Source organism: Polypterus senegalus, chromosome 8 (genome assembly GCF_016835505.1).
Source record: "Polypterus senegalus isolate Bchr_013 chromosome 8, ASM1683550v1, whole genome shotgun sequence".
Taxonomy (NCBI): Eukaryota; Metazoa; Chordata; class Cladistia; order Polypteriformes; family Polypteridae; genus Polypterus; species Polypterus senegalus.
This window is the reverse complement of record NC_053161.1, coordinates 70576436-70594537: the sequence shown is the minus strand read 5'-3', so window position 1 is coordinate 70594537 and position 18102 is coordinate 70576436. Positions and strand designations below refer to the sequence as shown.

General features: G+C 40.2%; 1 protein-coding gene across 1 annotated transcript in view; it reads right to left on the bottom strand.

Moving 5' to 3' along the window:
* The window catches only part of plxnc1 (plexin C1), a 146925-nt gene that overhangs the window by 90818 nt on the left and 38005 nt on the right, over positions 1-18102 (bottom strand). The window contains exons 9-10 of the mRNA XM_039762158.1: positions 14046-14967; positions 11744-11869 (exon numbers count right to left, since the gene is read on the bottom strand). Of these exons, the coding sequence (XP_039618092.1) occupies positions 11744-11869; positions 14046-14967 (1048 nt within the window). The remainder of the gene's footprint in view (positions 1-11743; positions 11870-14045; positions 14968-18102) is intronic.

The following is an 18102-nucleotide window of genomic DNA, read 5'->3' as shown; positions in this document are numbered from 1 at the left end:
TATATATATACAGTGCATTACTTTTTCCACATTTTGTTATGTTACAGCCTTATTCCAAAATGGATTAAATTCATTTTTTTCCTCAGAATTCTACACACAACACCCCATAATAACAACATGAAAAAAGTTTACTTGAGATTTTTGCAAATTTATTCAAAATAAAAAAACTGAGAAATCACATTTACTTAACTATTCACAGCCTTTGCTCAATACTTTGTCGATGCACCTTTGGCAGCAATTACAGCCTCAAGTCTTTTTGAATATGATTCCACAAGCTTGGCACACCTATCCTTGGCCAGTTTCGCCCATTCCTCTTTGCAGCACCTCTCAAGCTCCATCAGGTTGGATGGGAAGTGTTGGTGCACAGCCATTTTAAGATCTCTCCAGAGATGTTCAATCGGATTCAAGTCTGGGCTCTGGCTGGGCCACTCAAGGACATTCACAGAGTTGACCTGAAGCCACTCCTTTGATATCTTGGCTGTGTGCTTAGGGTCGTTGTCCTGCTGAAAGTTGAACCATCACCCCAGTCTGAGGTCAAGAGCGCTCTGGAGCAGGTTTTTATCCAAGGTGTCTCTGTACATTGCTGCAGTCATCTTTACCTTTATCCTGACCAGTCTCCCAGTTCCTGCCGCTGAAAAACATCCCCACAGCATGATGTTGCCACCACCATGCTTCACTGTAGGGATGGTATTGGCCTGGTGATGAGCGGTGCCTGGTTTCCTCCAAACGTGATGCCTGGCATTCACACCAATGAGTTCAATCTTTGTCTCATCAGACCAGAGAACTTTGTTTCTCATGGTCTGAGTGTCCTTCAGGTGCCTTTTGGCAAACTCCAGGCGGGTTGCCATGTACCTTTTACTAAGGAGTGGCTTCCGTCAGGCCACTCTACCATAAAGGCTTGATTGGTGGATTGCTGCAGAGATGGTTGTCCTTCTGGAAGGTTCTCCTCTTCGGGGTCCTGGTCACCTCCCTGACTAAGGCCCTTCTCCCCCAATCGCTCAGTTTAGATGGCCAGCCAGCTCTTGGAAGAGTCCTGGTGGTTTCAAACTTCTTCCACTTACGGATGATGGAGGCCACTGTGCTCATTGGGACCTTCAAAGCAGCAGAAATATTTCTGTAACCTTCCCCAGATTTGTGCCTCGAGACAATCCTGTCTCGGAGGTCTACAGACAATTCATTTGACTTCATGCTTGGTTTGTGCTCTGACATGAACTGTCAACTGTGGGACCTTATATAGACAGGTGTGTGCCTTTCCAAATCATGTCCAATCAACTGAATTTACCACAGGTGGACTCCAATTAAGCTGCAGAAACATCTCAAGGATGATCAGGGGAAACAGGATTCACCTGAGCTCAATTTTGAGCTTCATGGCAAAGACTGTGAATACTTATGAACATGTGCTTTCTTAGTTTTTTTATTTTTAATAAATTTGCAAAAACCTCAAGTAAACTTTTTTGACGTTGTCATTATGGGGTGCTATGTGTAGAATTCTGAGGAAAAAATGAATTTAATCCATTTTGGAATAAGGCTGTTACATAACAAAATGTGGAAAAAGTGATGCGCTGTGAATACTTTCCAGATGCACTGTATGTATATATATATATATATATATATATATATATATATATATATATATTGTCACACACGTGTGCATGGGAGGCAGCTAAAGGGTCTGAACAAGAGTAATTCCATTGCAGACCAGGGGGTGGCGGAGTGCACTTACTCTTTCTCTCACTCTTCTGTGTGGTATCAGCGAGTCCACGTCTCAAAAAGGGCCAGGTTTTAAATCCGTATAGCCGTGCTGTTCTCCATGAGCACAATTGCATGACTGCGGGGAGTTAATGAGGTGGCTGGAGCGAGTCGCACCTGCACGTGCTGGTGCAGTCGTTCTTGATTGCCTCATTGGCTTCCTGTGGTGTATAATTAAGGCGCTGAGCCCACGGAGACGCATGAGGGTGTGTATATATATATATATATATACGGGTCAACACCAGAAAAAAGGAGGAATCGAAAGGAAGAAAAGGCAGGATCGAGGAAAAGATAAAGTATGAGGTTAAAGGACAGAAAACAGCAGTCATGAAGTTACAATATGGAAAGTGGAGACACCACGAGCTGGAGCCCCACGAAGGAGCGTTAGGTTGATGCACTCTGGGGGCTAGTTCGCCCCACTGAAAGTTTGAGTGAGTGAGGTGAGCAAGGCAGGTGTCCTACCAAGGGATCCGAGTAGCGACTACGGGTGCGCGAAGGATGAAGGGAGGAGATCCAACCTCATCGGTCTGGCAGTGACATCCGTAAGGGGGCCAAGACGGATGTTGGCTTAAGGAGCTTGTGACTGTTGGGTCTCCGCCGGTTGCGAGAGCAATGGGTGAGCTGGGGAGAACGGGTGACGGAGGTGGGCCGTAGAGTAATGAGAGAGACTGGATTAACTTCTGCACACTTTATTTTAACCTCGGATTTTAAAGGATTGATTTATTGATGCTTTTTATCCCGCACTGGACACTTGTTTTATGAAGATTTATTGAAAATGATGCACTGCACTTTGGACACTGTTTCATTGGTTTTAATAAAAGCACTTAGCACTTTTTGGATATATCCCCTGGCTTCATGTTTGAGAATTGTCCTCACTTGTCAGCTCATCTTGGTGACATTACTGACGGTGTTGGGTTCAAGGACTCCCTTAAGGACGTAGGGAGTGTGGAGAGAACCCGAATCATCACACTCTGTAGACCAGTTTCAGGAAATTTCACCTGGCCCTGATGACGGCACTCCTGCCACAATAATGCCACTTCCGACCCCAGAGATGATGTCACTTCCTCCACTCTGCCTTACAACTGCCACCTTGGTACCAGCAAGTCAGTTCTGTTCTGGACTTTGAGCTGTACGCTTCTTTTGCAATTATTTATTTCATTTGCAACCAGGAAACAATGTATGGGTGGCTTCCCTAAACCTTTCTGTGGCTTTTTTGTTGATTTGTAACAACTGACGTAGTCTGCAGGATGCTGGATTTCCCACCATATCCAGCTGGGAAAGTACCGAGGCCGAGTTTCTGAGTGGGGAGTTTGTCCCGTGATTCAGACAAACCTGGTGCAGGCTCCATTCTCAGTACACTAAACCAGGTAAACTGAGGGAAACGGGGAGTGTGCAGGAGGGACTCACAGGATTGGGCTGGTCCAGATGGGGGAGGCAAAGGGGGCTTATTATGCTCTCTCAGAGGAGAGTGCCCACCTCCCCACTAAGGCAGAACCCTTTGGTAAATGTGGGGGTGCCCCAAACCGGCAGTGAAATAAGTAAAACAGTAGAGATTTGACCCAAAGAGGCCAACCCACAAACAGGGCTTACCCCTGTGGAATAAAGTAGGGCAATGGCTAAGGCTAAGTGAAAATAATGACCTACAAATAGTCTAGCAGGTGGCCTGCTACCTGCTCCTAAATAAACTACCTAATGGCTTTATCCAGCACATGATAGAGCTTGTAGAGCTTGTTGAAGCATGTAGGGCCTCGCAATCTGGGAGGGTCAAACCCGGATGGATTACATCCCAAAAATTCAGCCCCACCCCCCCTTACCTGTACCAACGTCCCCGGATTTGCAGGCGTGCAATCTCCTTGGAGACGAAGAGGAATGCAGGTGGAGGGGAAGGGAGTGGTAGGGGGTTCTAACAAATCCTCTGGCATTTCCACATACAGGAGTGGTAATTGTAAATGGTTTTAAAACCAAGGCTTTATTCGATTCAGGCAGCAACATTTCCATTGTTTGCCTGCCGATGTGTGCTACCACGACAGTGGCTAAAACCTATGACTATTCTACCCTACATCCACTGGAAAACCCATGGTTACAGGTCCACTGCCTCTATCATCAATTATGAAGTATAAGTAAAAAAGCTAGTCATACCCGTCCTTCAAAGTCCACCATTCCCAGTGCCACTGGGGCAGGTCTGGTCAAAACTTAAAGACGGATGGGCACCTTCCACTCCCAAACCAAATTTAGGCCTAACTATAGACGGAAATTAAATGTCTCAAGCAGCTACATATATATATACATATATATATATATATATATTTTTTTTATTTATATATTGCCACACACGTGCGAGTAGGAGGATGTTGTATGGACCAAGCAAAGGTAATTCCATGCCAGGCCAGGGGGTGGCGGGGTGCACTAAACTTTCTCCTGTTATCTCTACAGACCAGCCACGGGAAAACCTGTCTGATTCAGAGCTGATGACATCACTTCCAGTTCTGGTGCCCAGAAGAATATCACTTCCGATTCCGGCACCCAGAAGTACGTCACTTCCGGAGCACAGACTGATGTCAGAAGAACATCACTTCCGGTTCCCTTACATCACTTCTGGTCTGATCCCTTAAAGCCGCCATCTTTGCAAACCCTCAGCAGTTCTGTTTTGGACTCAGTATTGTGAACATCTTTATGATATTCAAAACCCTTTTGCAGCCGGTAATATTATACGGGTGGCTGCCCCAAACCTTTTTAAGTGTGTCGAGTCTGTTCATTTTCACAATATTGATTCAGTTATTGGCTGTATTAATTGTCCTGTGAGTCTGTATCCTTTTTTATGTTTCTGCTGCTCTATGCATGTGAATTTCCCCTTGGGATCAATAAAGTTTATCTAATCTAATCTAATGTAATTTAACAAATGGAAATTCAGAACTATAGTGTAAAATTCCCTCAGATATTAGCAGTACAGACTTTATGAATATCTTTAATGAAGAAATCAAAACTATAAGATCCTGTATCTCAGCATCACAGTGCAAACTGTATACTAGCTTGGTAAACCCTGTCTCGCCTTGCATTAAACACTTTAGAAATTTTAGTCCTGCATCAGAACAGAAAGTCTTAACTTTAATGTCTAAAATAAAACCTACTACTTCTTCCCTAGATCCAGTGCCAATAAAACTACAGTAGTAAAAAGAACAATGGATGTTCTTGTATCACCTATTCTTAGCATTATCAATAGCTCATTATTGAATGGCGCAGTACCTCATGCACTAAAAGTGTCAGTCATAAAACCATTGCTTAAATAGTCAGACCTAGACACACATATATTTAATAATTACAAACCCATTTCAAATTTTCCCTTTCTCTCTAAAATACTTGACAAAGTATTCATCAATCACTTTCAATCACACCTTACACATCAAAATTTATTTGAGAACATTCCAGTCTGGCTCCCGATCTGGCCATAGTGCAGAAACAGCACTAACATGTGTTGTAAACAATATTCTGTTATCCTCCGATGAAAGAAATTCCACTGTAATACTGTTTTTAGATTTAAGTGCAATGTTTGATACCATTGACCATTTTATTTTACTACACAGGCTGGAAAATTACATTGGACTTATAGGCGATGTCATTGCCTGGTTTAGTTCTTATTTACCAAATCAATTCCAGTACATGCAGAAAGGTGCTGAAAGTACTCCATTATTATACAAAGAAGTGAGATATGGTGTCTCACAGAGCTCAGTACTGGGACCTTTACTGCTTTCACTTCACATGCTTCCATTGGGAATTATCATTAGAAAACATAATGTTAATATTATCTCATACGCGGTTGACACCCAGTTATACCTTTCTTGTAGACCAAATGATGCCAATGTGGTCCTTAATTAGATGTGTTAGTGAATTAAAGGAGTGGATGGATGAGAACTACTTATTTTTGAACACAGATACAACAGAAATGTTAATTATTGGGGGTAATGGTGCTGATCTTAACAAATTTTGTCATTATTTAACTTAGTTGGAATCACCATTAGTTTTACTGAATCAGCCCACTTTTACTGAATCTTTTACACTACTAACATGTCATTTAAAGTGCACATTACAAAAGTTTTTTTTGCATCTTAAAAATGGAAAGTTAAGGTATTTTCTAGATATGCAGGATACTAATACATTATTTCAAGCATTTACTTCTAGTAGGATTGACTACTGTAATGCAGTGTTCACTGGCTGTTCAAATTAAAATGCTACTAAAAGAATTATTACAATAAGTAGAAAGTACGAACACATAACTCCAGTTCTTAAGTCCTTACCTTGGCTTCTGGTTAATTATTAAGGGCAAATTTCAAAATTCTAATTTTAATATATACTGTAAAGCCTTACATGGCCAAGGTCCTGCTTACTTATCTGAACTTGTCCTTACTTACAAACCAGAGCACAAATTAAGATCTGAAGATGATATTCTGCTTATGATTTCAAGGATTAATAAACTAACAAAAGGAGGTTGAGCACTTAATTACAGGGACCCAAAGCTGCAGAATGGTCTGCTTGCTACTATAAGAGTCCAGACTGAAAAATCACTACTTCAGTTTAGCATACCCTGAGTAGAACTGCTGATTAGCTGCACATACTGCATCTCTTTTTTTGTCATTAGTACTAAAATATGGCTAATATGATATTTATAAACTGTTACTAACCTTCCCCTATTCCGTTTATCTTCTCAGTATCCTCTTGTGGCACTTGGTGCCACTGCTCTACTGTTGCTTTCTTACCTACGGAAAAGTAATCTCTGAAAAAGGAGCACTGGAATCATCAGTTAGATTTCATCAGATTAGCCAGCCCAGCACCAACTCAACTGTAAAATGGCCAATGGTAGGAAGGTGGCTTGTTGGCCGAGGTCTCCAGGACTCTGAACTGTGTCATCATACTGTATGTGATACTGTAGATCTGTATTTAGTAAGTGATATAATCTATTCTTGCATTGTAGTTTGTAGTTTGTACTATTACTATTGTACTGTTGTATTGTATCCCTGAGAAGGCAATGATAGATTGGCTATCTAGCTCTGTGAAGAGGATTACTTATGCTTGTTTTGTGTATTGGAAAGGGGTATTTCTTTGAATTGCCTTCCCCAAGATTTCTTCCATTTGTTTTTCTTCCTACAAGGGTATTTTTTGTGAGTTTTGTCTTGCTTTCTTAGGGAACCGTTGCTGGGGACTGTTAAAAAATAGGGCCTGTTAACACCCATTTCGGCACTCCGTTTGTGTTTTTGTGCTACACAAGAAATAAATTGTTGTTGTAATGCCAGTTGCCCCTTTAATGAAAACCACTTTCACCCTGTCATGATCATCAAATGTGCAGTGTCAGTACAACCTGACTGTTGTAACTAACCTTTTGAGAGGAAAAATCAAAATTAACAGAAAACAGCAAAACAGATATGAAGAATAAATCAGACTGACAAGAACATAAAAAGTAAAAGTGCTCAACATACAAGGTAATTAACAAGTAAAAAATCATAAGAGAAGTTGGGTCAAAAATGACAATCTGACTTTTCTAAATGGTCTAGAAGTGCTTGCAATCATATCACTGTTCTGGATTTCCTTTATCAAGTCTATATGAAAATGGCCATCAAGACTATGTCACCACATCAAATATTCTATGCAACCATGTTTGGCTTGATGTTGATCATGACCATCTTGGATGCTGAAAATAATGCATGTCTACCAGCCAATAACAAAAAATTCAAAATAAAACTGTCAAGATTAAAAGTGATACAAAACAGCATTAAATGCATTAAATTGTCTAACCATGCCTAAGTCACACACAGCCTTTAAGAACCATTGAAAGCAATGAATTATGCTGCAGAATGAATCAGTGCCAGCGAACTCCGAGTATGTTAAGCAGGCAGTAATAATTATGATGCATGAATAATGCTTTATGATTTAATTTTAGAACAATAGACATGTTTTTTGTTATTTTTAATTTTACTTATATTATTTGTTGTTGTGCATATCTTTATATATAATTCACTAAAGCAGCCGACCATAGCCAGGCAAGACGCAAGACAGAGCCCCGCCCGCCAACTCACACAGATCCGCCCACCAACGCTAAGACCATGGGATACGATGACAACTCACAGAACCACGCCATTCTGACAATCCAGAGCCACGCCCACCAACTCTAAGACCATGGGATATGACGACAACTCACAGAGTCACGCCCAGCAACTCTAAGAATTCACTAAGTTCATGGCAAGCAAGACGCACGCAAGAGAGAGCCCCACCCACCAACAATTCACTAAGCAGCCGAGCATGGCACACGCACGACAGAGCCACGCCCGCCAACAATTCGCGCGAGAGCGAAAGCATTTGCCAAGAATGTTTTCATTAATCAAGAACGAAAGTCGGAGGTTCGAAGACGGTCACATACCGTCGTAGTTCCAACCATAAACAATGCCGACTGGCGATCTGGCAGCGTCATTCCCATGACCCGCCGGGCAGCCAACCGGGTAATCAAAGTCTTTGAGTTCAGGGGGGAGTATGGTTACATAGCTGAAACTTAAAGGAATTGACGGAAGGGCATCACCAGGTGTGGAGCCTTTCGCTTAATTTGACTCAACACGGGAAACCTCACCCAGCCCAGTCACGGAGAGGATTGACAGATTGATAGCTCTTTCTTGATTCTGTGGGTGGTGGTGCATGGCCGTTCTTAGTTGGTGGAGCGATTTGGCTGGTTAATTCCAAAAACGAACGAGACTCCTGCCTGCTAAATAGTTACATGACCCAACAGCGGTCGGCATCCAAATTCTTAGAGGGACAAGTGGCTTTCAGCCACGTGAGATTGAGCATTAACAGGTCTGTGATGCCCTTGTATGTCTGGTACTGCACGTGCGCTACACTGAATGGATCAACGTGTGTCTTCCCGGCGCCAAGAGGCGTGGATAAGCCGTTGAAACCCATTCGTGATAGAGACCGGAGCTTGCAATTGTTCCCCACGAACGAGGAATTCCCAGTACGTGCAGGTCATACGCTCACAATCATTACGTCACTGCCCTTTGTACACACACCCTCTCGCTACTACCATGGTCGGGTGACTTGGTGGATTATATTTAGAAAAGCAGCCGGAACTGCAAAGAACAATGAAACATCAACGTGGCTCAGAGGTGCATGTGGACTGTATCACAGACAAAAGCAACTAAAGCGGTGTTTGGAAAATGAACAGTCAACGTGTCTCACAAGTGCATGTAGACGGTACACGATGAGAGCGGCTCAGGTAAGGAGTTGGGGGTGGGCACATGAGCAGGCAGTGCGTACTGAACGAGCGCCATCCAACCCCGTCCCTCGATCTGGGAGGAGAAGGCGCGAAGGCGTGACGGCGCTCCTCCGGTTTTCAGTCACGGGCAATTGTATGTTGGTTCGTGGCGTGCATTGTTGCAATGTCACTTTTCTTGGTGGTTTATTAAATTACGTATTTTTCAAATGTTAATTTTTTCCCCTGTGCTTAAAAATCATTAAATAAAAGTGGCGTGATTATGTGGCTTGGCTAGTATAATATATTTGTTTTATTTGGAATTGGTAATTTCTTTATGTTTTCTCTAACTGAATAGCTCTTTGTTAAGTGGCATTAGCAAAACTAACCCTGATATAATGATAAGTCATAACATTTCATAAGAAATTTCTTTACACTGATTTAGTTTTAAAGTTAACATCAAATAATTTTCAGTTTCCACCTGAATTAATAAGACAATTGTCATTTTCTTTTAACATTTTTAAGTGTTTGTTTTGCCAAGGCAAAAAACTGAATAAACAATGTGAAAAAATACAAGCAGCACATGTCCCAAACATCTGAAGAAAATGCTTTTTGTGTTTCTGGCAAAGAATTTAAAACAGGCAAGGAACAATTAATAAAACAGCAGCTAGCCTAAATATTTAAAAAAAGTAGAAGGGAGTCATGAAGCAGATAAATATTTGATAAAAAATAAACAGGTTTTACTCTACACATGACACTTCTGCCTATGCAATCCATGAGAAAGTGTTGCTTCTAAGTTCTCTGAAGTGCCTGGAATAATGAAACACACAACTGCACAAACATTCTGTAAAAAAACAGACAACAATTGTTCATTCTGGTCAAAGGCAGTGTGCAGGTTTTTCCAAACATGGTATTATACTTTAAAAGCAGATAACTTCAGTTTTGACTTGCCTGTCTAAAACACACTGTTTCATTGGTGTGCTGCTTATTTCAGGTGCTGGTTGCAAATTTAAGTTATTCAGCAATATTATTCATACAGAGCTCAGCTATCCTTCAATGAAAGGAACTTAAATTTAAATGTATTTGCTTAGCAAATAGGCTAAGTATAGCTTTTACCGGCGGCACGGTGGCGCAGTGGTAGCGCTGCTGCCTCGCAGTTAGGAGACCCGGGTTCGCTTCCTGGGTCCTCCCTGCGTGGAGTTTGCATGTTCTCCCCGTGTCTGCGTGGGTTTCCTCCCACAATCCAAAGACATGCAGGTTAGGTGGATTGGCAATTCTAAATTGGCCCTAGTGTGTGCTTGGTGTGTGGGTCTGTTTGTGTGTGTCCTGCGGTGGGTTGGCACCCTGCCCTGGATTGGTTCCTGCCTTGTGCCCTGTGTTGGCTGGGATTGGCTCCAGCGGACCCCCGTGACCCTGTGTTCGGATTCAGCGGGTTAGACAATGGATGGATGGATAGCTTTTACCCAAAGCCACTTACAAAATAGGTAAACATAATCAAGTAATATAAGTGTGCGGACTGTTTGGGAACAAGTGTTAAGGGACAAGTGATGAGCCCAGAACAAAATGCAAGCTACTTAACAATTCCTAGGTTACAATAACAACTTCAGTTAGACAGAAATTCACCAAGCAAAAGAGTCTTCAAAAGCTTTTTAAAGACATTGAGGGCGTCAGAATTTCTGAATGGAGGTGAGCAGCTCATTCCAATAGTTACAAGCTACACATGAAAAGAGACTCGTTTGAGATACCACATAGAGGTAGCATCACCAGACACTGTTCATCAGCAGATCAGACTGGTTGAGAAAGAGCATAAGACCACACATGTGTCTCCATATATATAGGTGCAGATCCACTGACTACTCTGTAGGGAGGCATCAATGATTTAAACTTAATACAATATTCTTTTTCAAGTTTTTTTCTAAAGATGGACTGCTGATCTTGGGTACAACATTTCCATATGGTACAAAAGTACTGTTCCCTGCCTTGTGCCCAGTCATTTAATTCCTATCCATGACTTTTAATTGGAATAAGTGGACTATATGATCAATTCACACAAGCTTTGCTGTATCTGATTCCAAAGATTTTCTTAAATACTAAATGTACTAAATGCTGTGTCATGCGCATAGGTGACAGCTTAAGGGCTCTGGTGACTGTAATTAACAACCACTCCAGGGACTGGCACTGTGTTCTTATGCTGTTTCTCTTCCTCTCTCTGCAGACTGGATGATTGACAGCTGTAACACCTCTGTCATCACTTCCAGTGTCTGCCTGGACCCGCCTCTTCCTGCTGGAAGCACATATGACCGGAAGATCGGCCATTTTATGAATCAGTTCACTGTGGAACTCCCATCTGAAAAGACATTCCTTGCAATTATTGCATGTTATTTTCCTTTCAATTATACAGGGTCACTGAGTGGTGCCCCAACTCTTTATCATGTTCTATCTGATCTCTTACAGTTAAAGAAAAAGCATTTTGTGTTTTGTCGTCAAATGAGGTTACCTGTATCTACTTTTGCAGTCTGCTAAATTAAAGATGAAGGTCAATTGGTATATTTAGAACTGTACAATTTTAAGATCATAATGTTTTTCACAAGAATGCATTGATTTTCCTTGAAAGACATTTTCTTCCCATTCTCTTAAGATTTATTTCCAAAAACTAATAGATGTACATCTAAAGAAATAATGTGTTAACAGTAAAACTATAGACCTGTGCGGTTTAGACGTTTCAGCCAGTTATACTCTCATTCAGATGGACTCTAGAGTGGCACCCACCTTTAGCATCATCCCATCTCTAGTCCCTAAGAAAAGCACAATCCTCTGATTAATTTCAATGGCCAAAACAGCAGTCAGGTTTAAATGGACAAGGAGCATCTTGATGGGCTTCAGGTAAAAACAGTCCTGCAGGGGGAAAAGAGAATCAGTATAGCAGAGTTACAAGGTATGGCATTACTGAATCTTAGCTGCTGGAATTGTATTTGCTAAACATTATATCCAAGGCAAAGACCATGCAAGAATAAATTCTTATTTTCAATTTTCTCCAGTATTTTAAATTTTTCTTTTAAAAGCTTTGTTAGGATAAAAATTTCTGTATGAGTTCAAAGAGTGCATCAAACTATGACAGCCTGCTTAAATAAGATATTCCATATCATTTGCAAAAGCACATCACTATTGAGATGAGATCATAAAACATTTTAACTTTTTACTTTTTTCGCATAAGAATTTATATAGAAGAAGCCCTGTTCAATCAACTTGATATTTGTCAGATGCGTTTAATCTGTGTAACTATTTAGGTATTTTTAGATAATATTAAAATATACTGTATGTGTGTTACAGGAATATACCATTTATCTGTATTTCGAATGGTGTAAACTGGAATGCTTCTTGACTGTATTATATAAATAAACCTAATTTTTTTGATTTGTCATTTTAGTCAGTCTTGTTACAATGAACTGATTGAGGGCAAGTGGCAGGCTCCATAAAGCTTGATGTAATAAAGAACATCCATTTTGAATTAATTATTAATTGTGACTCACAACTACTTTTTACTTAGAGTATTTCTCCTACAGCTTACACTGAAAAAATATACAACAATCTTTATGTGCTCACATTCAAGGAAATAATGTGGAAAATTTTATGTAAAGAATGAGGTTTTATTGAACATGATCAGTTTTAATATTACTAGGTGACAATTTGGCCCTAATCACATGAAAATAACAAGGTAGTCGAAAAAAAGAACAATTTGTACAGTACACTGTAAACTTGTATGTTTTCATATTCAAAAACAGAAACAAGTGAAAGGATATTTAAACTGAGCGTTTCAAAGAAATATTCTGGTCTTGTGTATAAATATACATTTCCAACATCTCTTAAACAAAAACAGCTGTCTATCTCATCAGGCAGCCTGTAAACAAAACAATAGAATTTAAGAAAAATCATCTGTATTTACAATTAGCTTCTTACTGAAAAGGAAAGCTGAATGCACCACGCCACAGGGCAAGTAAGAACAAAGTAAAAGGAGAGAATTTCTTCTGCTGAGAAAATTAAAATGCTATTCCACCTTACTGCAGGTCCTCAACCTTTTTTTTAATAGAATTTTCTTTTTAAATAGTGCATCACAATGTGAAAAGATAAACTGGATGATTTATAATATTATGGACCTTAAGTGTCGTTAATTATTAAGCATTATGTTAATTGTTCCATAGTGTCGTACCCCTAAAAGAAAAACTTTAGAACTTTCCTTCAAACTATCCACTCATTTTCGTTCCTGTTTTATCCAGTTCATGGTCACGAGGCCTATGGCCTATAGCAACATTAGGCGCAAGGCAGGATCTGCAACTCATTTGCAGGACAAGTACACAGACACAGTTTGAAGTCAATAATCAGCCTAAGCAATCTGTCTTTGGGTTGTGAGTGGAAAACTGAAATGTCCATTGAAAGGCCATTTAAGATTGAGTGCAGAGTTCAAACCCCACATGGACAGTGACAGACGCAGGATTTAAATCCAGTCTACTGAGGCTGTCATGCTACTCCTAAGTATTACTTCCTTAAAAACTGAATGTTGCTAAAAAATAATTTACAGATTCACAGGCTTAATAAATTCAGTGTAAACTGGTCAGTATTCACGTTCGGTGCTAGCTGTTGTTCAGAATACAGAAATAAAAACAAAGTGTGAGGTACCCTCAAATAATTAAAATATTCCTTTTTGCGTTTGCATTCACACACTAAACCGTTACTGGATATGACTTATCCTGTTTGTGAAACAGAAACCGCTTACAACAAACTTTACTTAAGGTTCAAGAATTGCTAAGGTTATTCCACTTCTGCCTTCTTTCATGCGTTTAACAGTTCAGCAATATAACTAGTAATACTGGGGTTATATATTAATACTCTGTTAACACTAAAATGTTTATCTTGGTTGAAAAGGGTTACTGGGTTAAACATTTATGGGCCGTTTTTGTAATTTGCTGTTCACTAGGCTTTTTAGGTTGCGATAAAATTATGAATTTGCTGCAGTGAGCACCTGTGTCCCACTTTAACAGCACACTATTATTTACCTACTGCATATGCCACACACCTTTGAAGGCCTGGTCGACAAGACTTCAGTTTCCGAGCACTTCTCCGTCATGTTCTCCAGGTCGAAGAGCCCCAGCGCCGTGCTGTCGAAATCACCAGTGCGCTCCGCACTGAACACCCCTACCCAGAGAGCGGAGTCCACGGAGTGCAGGAGCAGCGTGGAGGCAAGCAGCTTCGTAATCGGCTTGTCGGTACAGCACGAGACTAGCGCGTATTTTAATGAGCACAGAATCTGATTCTTGTCATCCTTATTAGTCTCCATCCTGAATAAGGTCACGTTTGAATAACTTGAGTCAACGTGCATATTGATTACAAAATAAGAGATATTTTTTATTTGAAATCCATCAACAAACTCCAGTAGGCGGAGTCCAGCTATATTCTCACGTTTAATTGACGGAGTTAACCCACCTAAGTCTTCTTGCGCCGTAAACTTAACGACTGTGCCTTCTAAGCTTCTTAATGTGATAATTTCAGCCGAAATCTGCAGAGATGCATCAAATGACCCCACTGCCAGATATTTTTTACCATGACTGTCATAAATGAAGCCCACGACTGATCCATTGAGCTGCGTGGAGACAATGGATTTTGTCTTTACGGTGATATGTGAAACGTTGTGCAAATCTCTCATTTCACAGGCTCCTGTATCGCCCGTACCGCACAGCACGAGAGTGCTGTTGTCTTCCAACACCAGCAGAATCTTAACCCGGTTAGACTGCGACTTGTTGAGGACGAGCGCCTCTTCCACCTCCACATTCAGGCTGCGATTCAGCTTGAAAAGATAGTTGTCTGTAGCCACAAAGATCTCCTTGGCACTGATCGCCAGGTTATTGACATCACTCCGGAATCTGCGCGTCTCCTGACAAAAAGTTCCTAAGCGGAGAAAAGCAAAGGCGGCTATGAAACAGATATAAGTTATCATGGTTTAAAGACTACTGGTCTCTCCTTCTAATAAACGAAGGCATCTTCTGTTAGCCTTTGCTTTGCTGATTGAGAAAGTTTTATACTTCCTCTTCAGATTTCCTGTGCCAGCCAGCAGGCGTAACGTTACCAAAGAGAAAATGTTGCACGTCCTCCGGTGCAGGTAAAACGAGAGGGGTCTGGCTGCATATTGGGTAAAACCGCCCATACTGCCTGGCATTTGAAAAGAAACCTGCGCTGAACACTTAATGCCGTAATCACAGATCGATTTTAAAATCCCAGACTACTTACAGTAAATGAATTTACAATCAGATGTTTCATGAGGAGTAACCCTTCTCTTGTAGTTTGTGAAAGGGCACCATGATAGCACACAGTTGGCAAAGGTATGGGCACTACCAAAGGTGATGGAAGGAAATCCCACCTCAATCCAACATCAGACAGACAATCTACAAAATAATAGGAAGGCAGGGGGCGATGGAGGCTGTGCATCTTGTCATAGTGGTGCTCTTGGGTGTGTATAGACATGCAAGCAAGAATAGGTCAAATGCCGATGAAGTTACTGGGGATCTCAGGATTGCACAGTTACCAAGAGCTACTAGACATGGTTCTTGTTTAATGTCTCAGTTGCCAAAAAAGATTACACTTGATTAGATGACTTTGATGGTATTGGAGAGTTAGCTAAAGAGGTGGACCAATTCAATTGATAAGAACAGCTTTAGCAACTGGTCAGCCACTGGTCAAATGGGTTGCGCTTTACTTTATTTTTTTGTCTTCTCACAAATAATGTCTAAAATGCGTGTGTTATTATTTAAAATAATCAGAAGATATTTTTTAGAATTGATTCTTTGCATCGTCAATGAGGGCAGACACCACAATAACTTCTGACACTGTTAAATATTTAAGAAGTTTCAGCTGGGTCTGTCATTTTTATCAAAAGTTTTGGCTTTGTGGTGAGACGTCAGGTGCTGCGTTGCTAAGCCTCTCAGGGTGAATCAAGCAGGGTATGTGGTATCACCAACTGTTAATGGTTTATTTCATGTAGCCCTTTGTATTATTTTCTTGTTTCTTGTTCTCAGAACTTTGTATGTCATGTGTTTTATCTTTTCTTTTTTTTTTTTAATACCTTGATAGGGCTGAATATCTATGAAGCACCTTGAACATCAGGAACCGCAAAACATTATTACTGTTATAAAGGACAGCTTCATGTTACCTCTTATTTATAAAGAAATTTATTACTGTTAGGGCTAATACGAGTGTTCAAGGTGACATGGAAACATTGATCTATTACAAGAAAGTAGAAAGAAGCAGGAAAAAAGTTAACTTTGCAAAGCATAAAGAAGTGCCAAACAAGAGTATGAAAAAGCTACAAAACCAGCAATGGCCACCTTGATGTTTGACGTTTCATCTATATCATTCATTTGAGATCCTATGACGTCTGTGGCATAATTGAAATGGTTTGCAATAGAAAAAACTGGAAGCAGACTGTTAGTCTGGATCAGGTACTGGTGTTAATAGAAATGTGGAATTAAAGTTACATTGCAGTGCAATATGTGGTATGTGATATATTGAACATGCAGTTTGCTTTCATTTATCTAAGTAGCACAAAACAAAAGGAAAATACATTAACAGTAACATAAAAATGCAAGTGGTCTACTATCGTAAAGAATTCACTATTTTATTTTTCAGGGGTGGGGATCGATCTGTTCTTAACATAATTCTTCTTTTTGTAAAAACTTGATTGCTATGTATGGATTGTAATAAAATTAATAAAAAAAAGAAGAAAAAAAAAGAATTCACTATTTCCAATGCCTGTTCATTGTATGTCTCATTATATCAAATTATTATTATGAAAGACTAGGGGATTCGCCCCCTGCTCGCTTCGCTTCGCTAACCCCAGTGTTTGCTTTTCAGCATACACACTTTTAAGATTTTTTTTTCTTTGAATTGTTGCTATTGCCTGGCGCCATGCGCAGGGTTTGTTTCCAGCCTTGCGCCCTGTGTTGGCTGGGATTGGCTCCAGCAGACCCCCGTGACCCTGTGGTTAGGATATAGCGGGTTGGATAATGGATGGATGGATTGTTGCTATTTCATTAGTTTCACTTTTATTTCAGAACTTCTGTAAAACAATATTTGTAATCTTTCAAGTCCCAACGTGCTCAGTCTTTTAAATGAGGTCAGTGAGACATGTGTTTAATGACTTTGTACTATAATTTAGGATAGGTTTCTCTGTTTGGAATTTCAGCACAGACAAACCAATCTTCCTCATCAGCAGTTAATCATTTTTTTTTTTTTTTACAAATGAACCAATAAATGCATGTGCGGTAAACTCTGTTTTTCAAATTCTCAAGATTCTTTATTTGTCACATGCATGGTTATACAGGACAACACGCAGTGAAATGCATCCTGATCCGCTTATCATAAACTGTGCAAAGTTAGAAGAATATTAGTGAGATTAACAAAAAAGTCATAGATTGAAAGATAAAAGTATAATAAAACATAATATAAATTATGTGTTTAAAGTAGAATTAAGTGTTAAGGAGCAATAGTGCAGTAATTATTGTGCAAAACCAAAGTTAGACAGGTGCATAGTTAAATGAAGCAGTTTGTTTGTTTGCGCTACTGCGATCTTTACTTTCTTTTTTAATATTTTCTAATTTTCCTACTTTCATATCCTTTAACTTTCTTCACATGTGTATCGCGCCAACGTTTTTTCTTTTGTTCTGGGCTGATAAATACTTTCCTTATTTTCTGAATTTGTACCTTGATTATTGTTTTTCTTTTTTCTCTCCCACGCTTTTGAGGCTACTTTCTTCTTCGCTTAGGCATCAACGTTTCATTAATAATGTGCTGCCCTTATACGCTTTATATGCGCTGAGAGCCCTGGATCTGTGTCTACTCAAATCCTTTAGACGACTGAATGTTTTGCTGTCTCTTGGCTTATTTAATATTGATTGTAAGTAGGGCGTGTCTTGCAAGAATCTCATGTTCTACGTCATCGCAAGACAGTCCTGGGTCAATCTATTGGCACAAACTCTCATTTTTAAGGTCCCCGCGAGCAGGGGCGGCTCTAGGCTCGTGGTGGCCCTGGGCAGAGAAAGAATCGGTGGCCCCTTCTCCCGCCAATGTCAATATGGTATCTT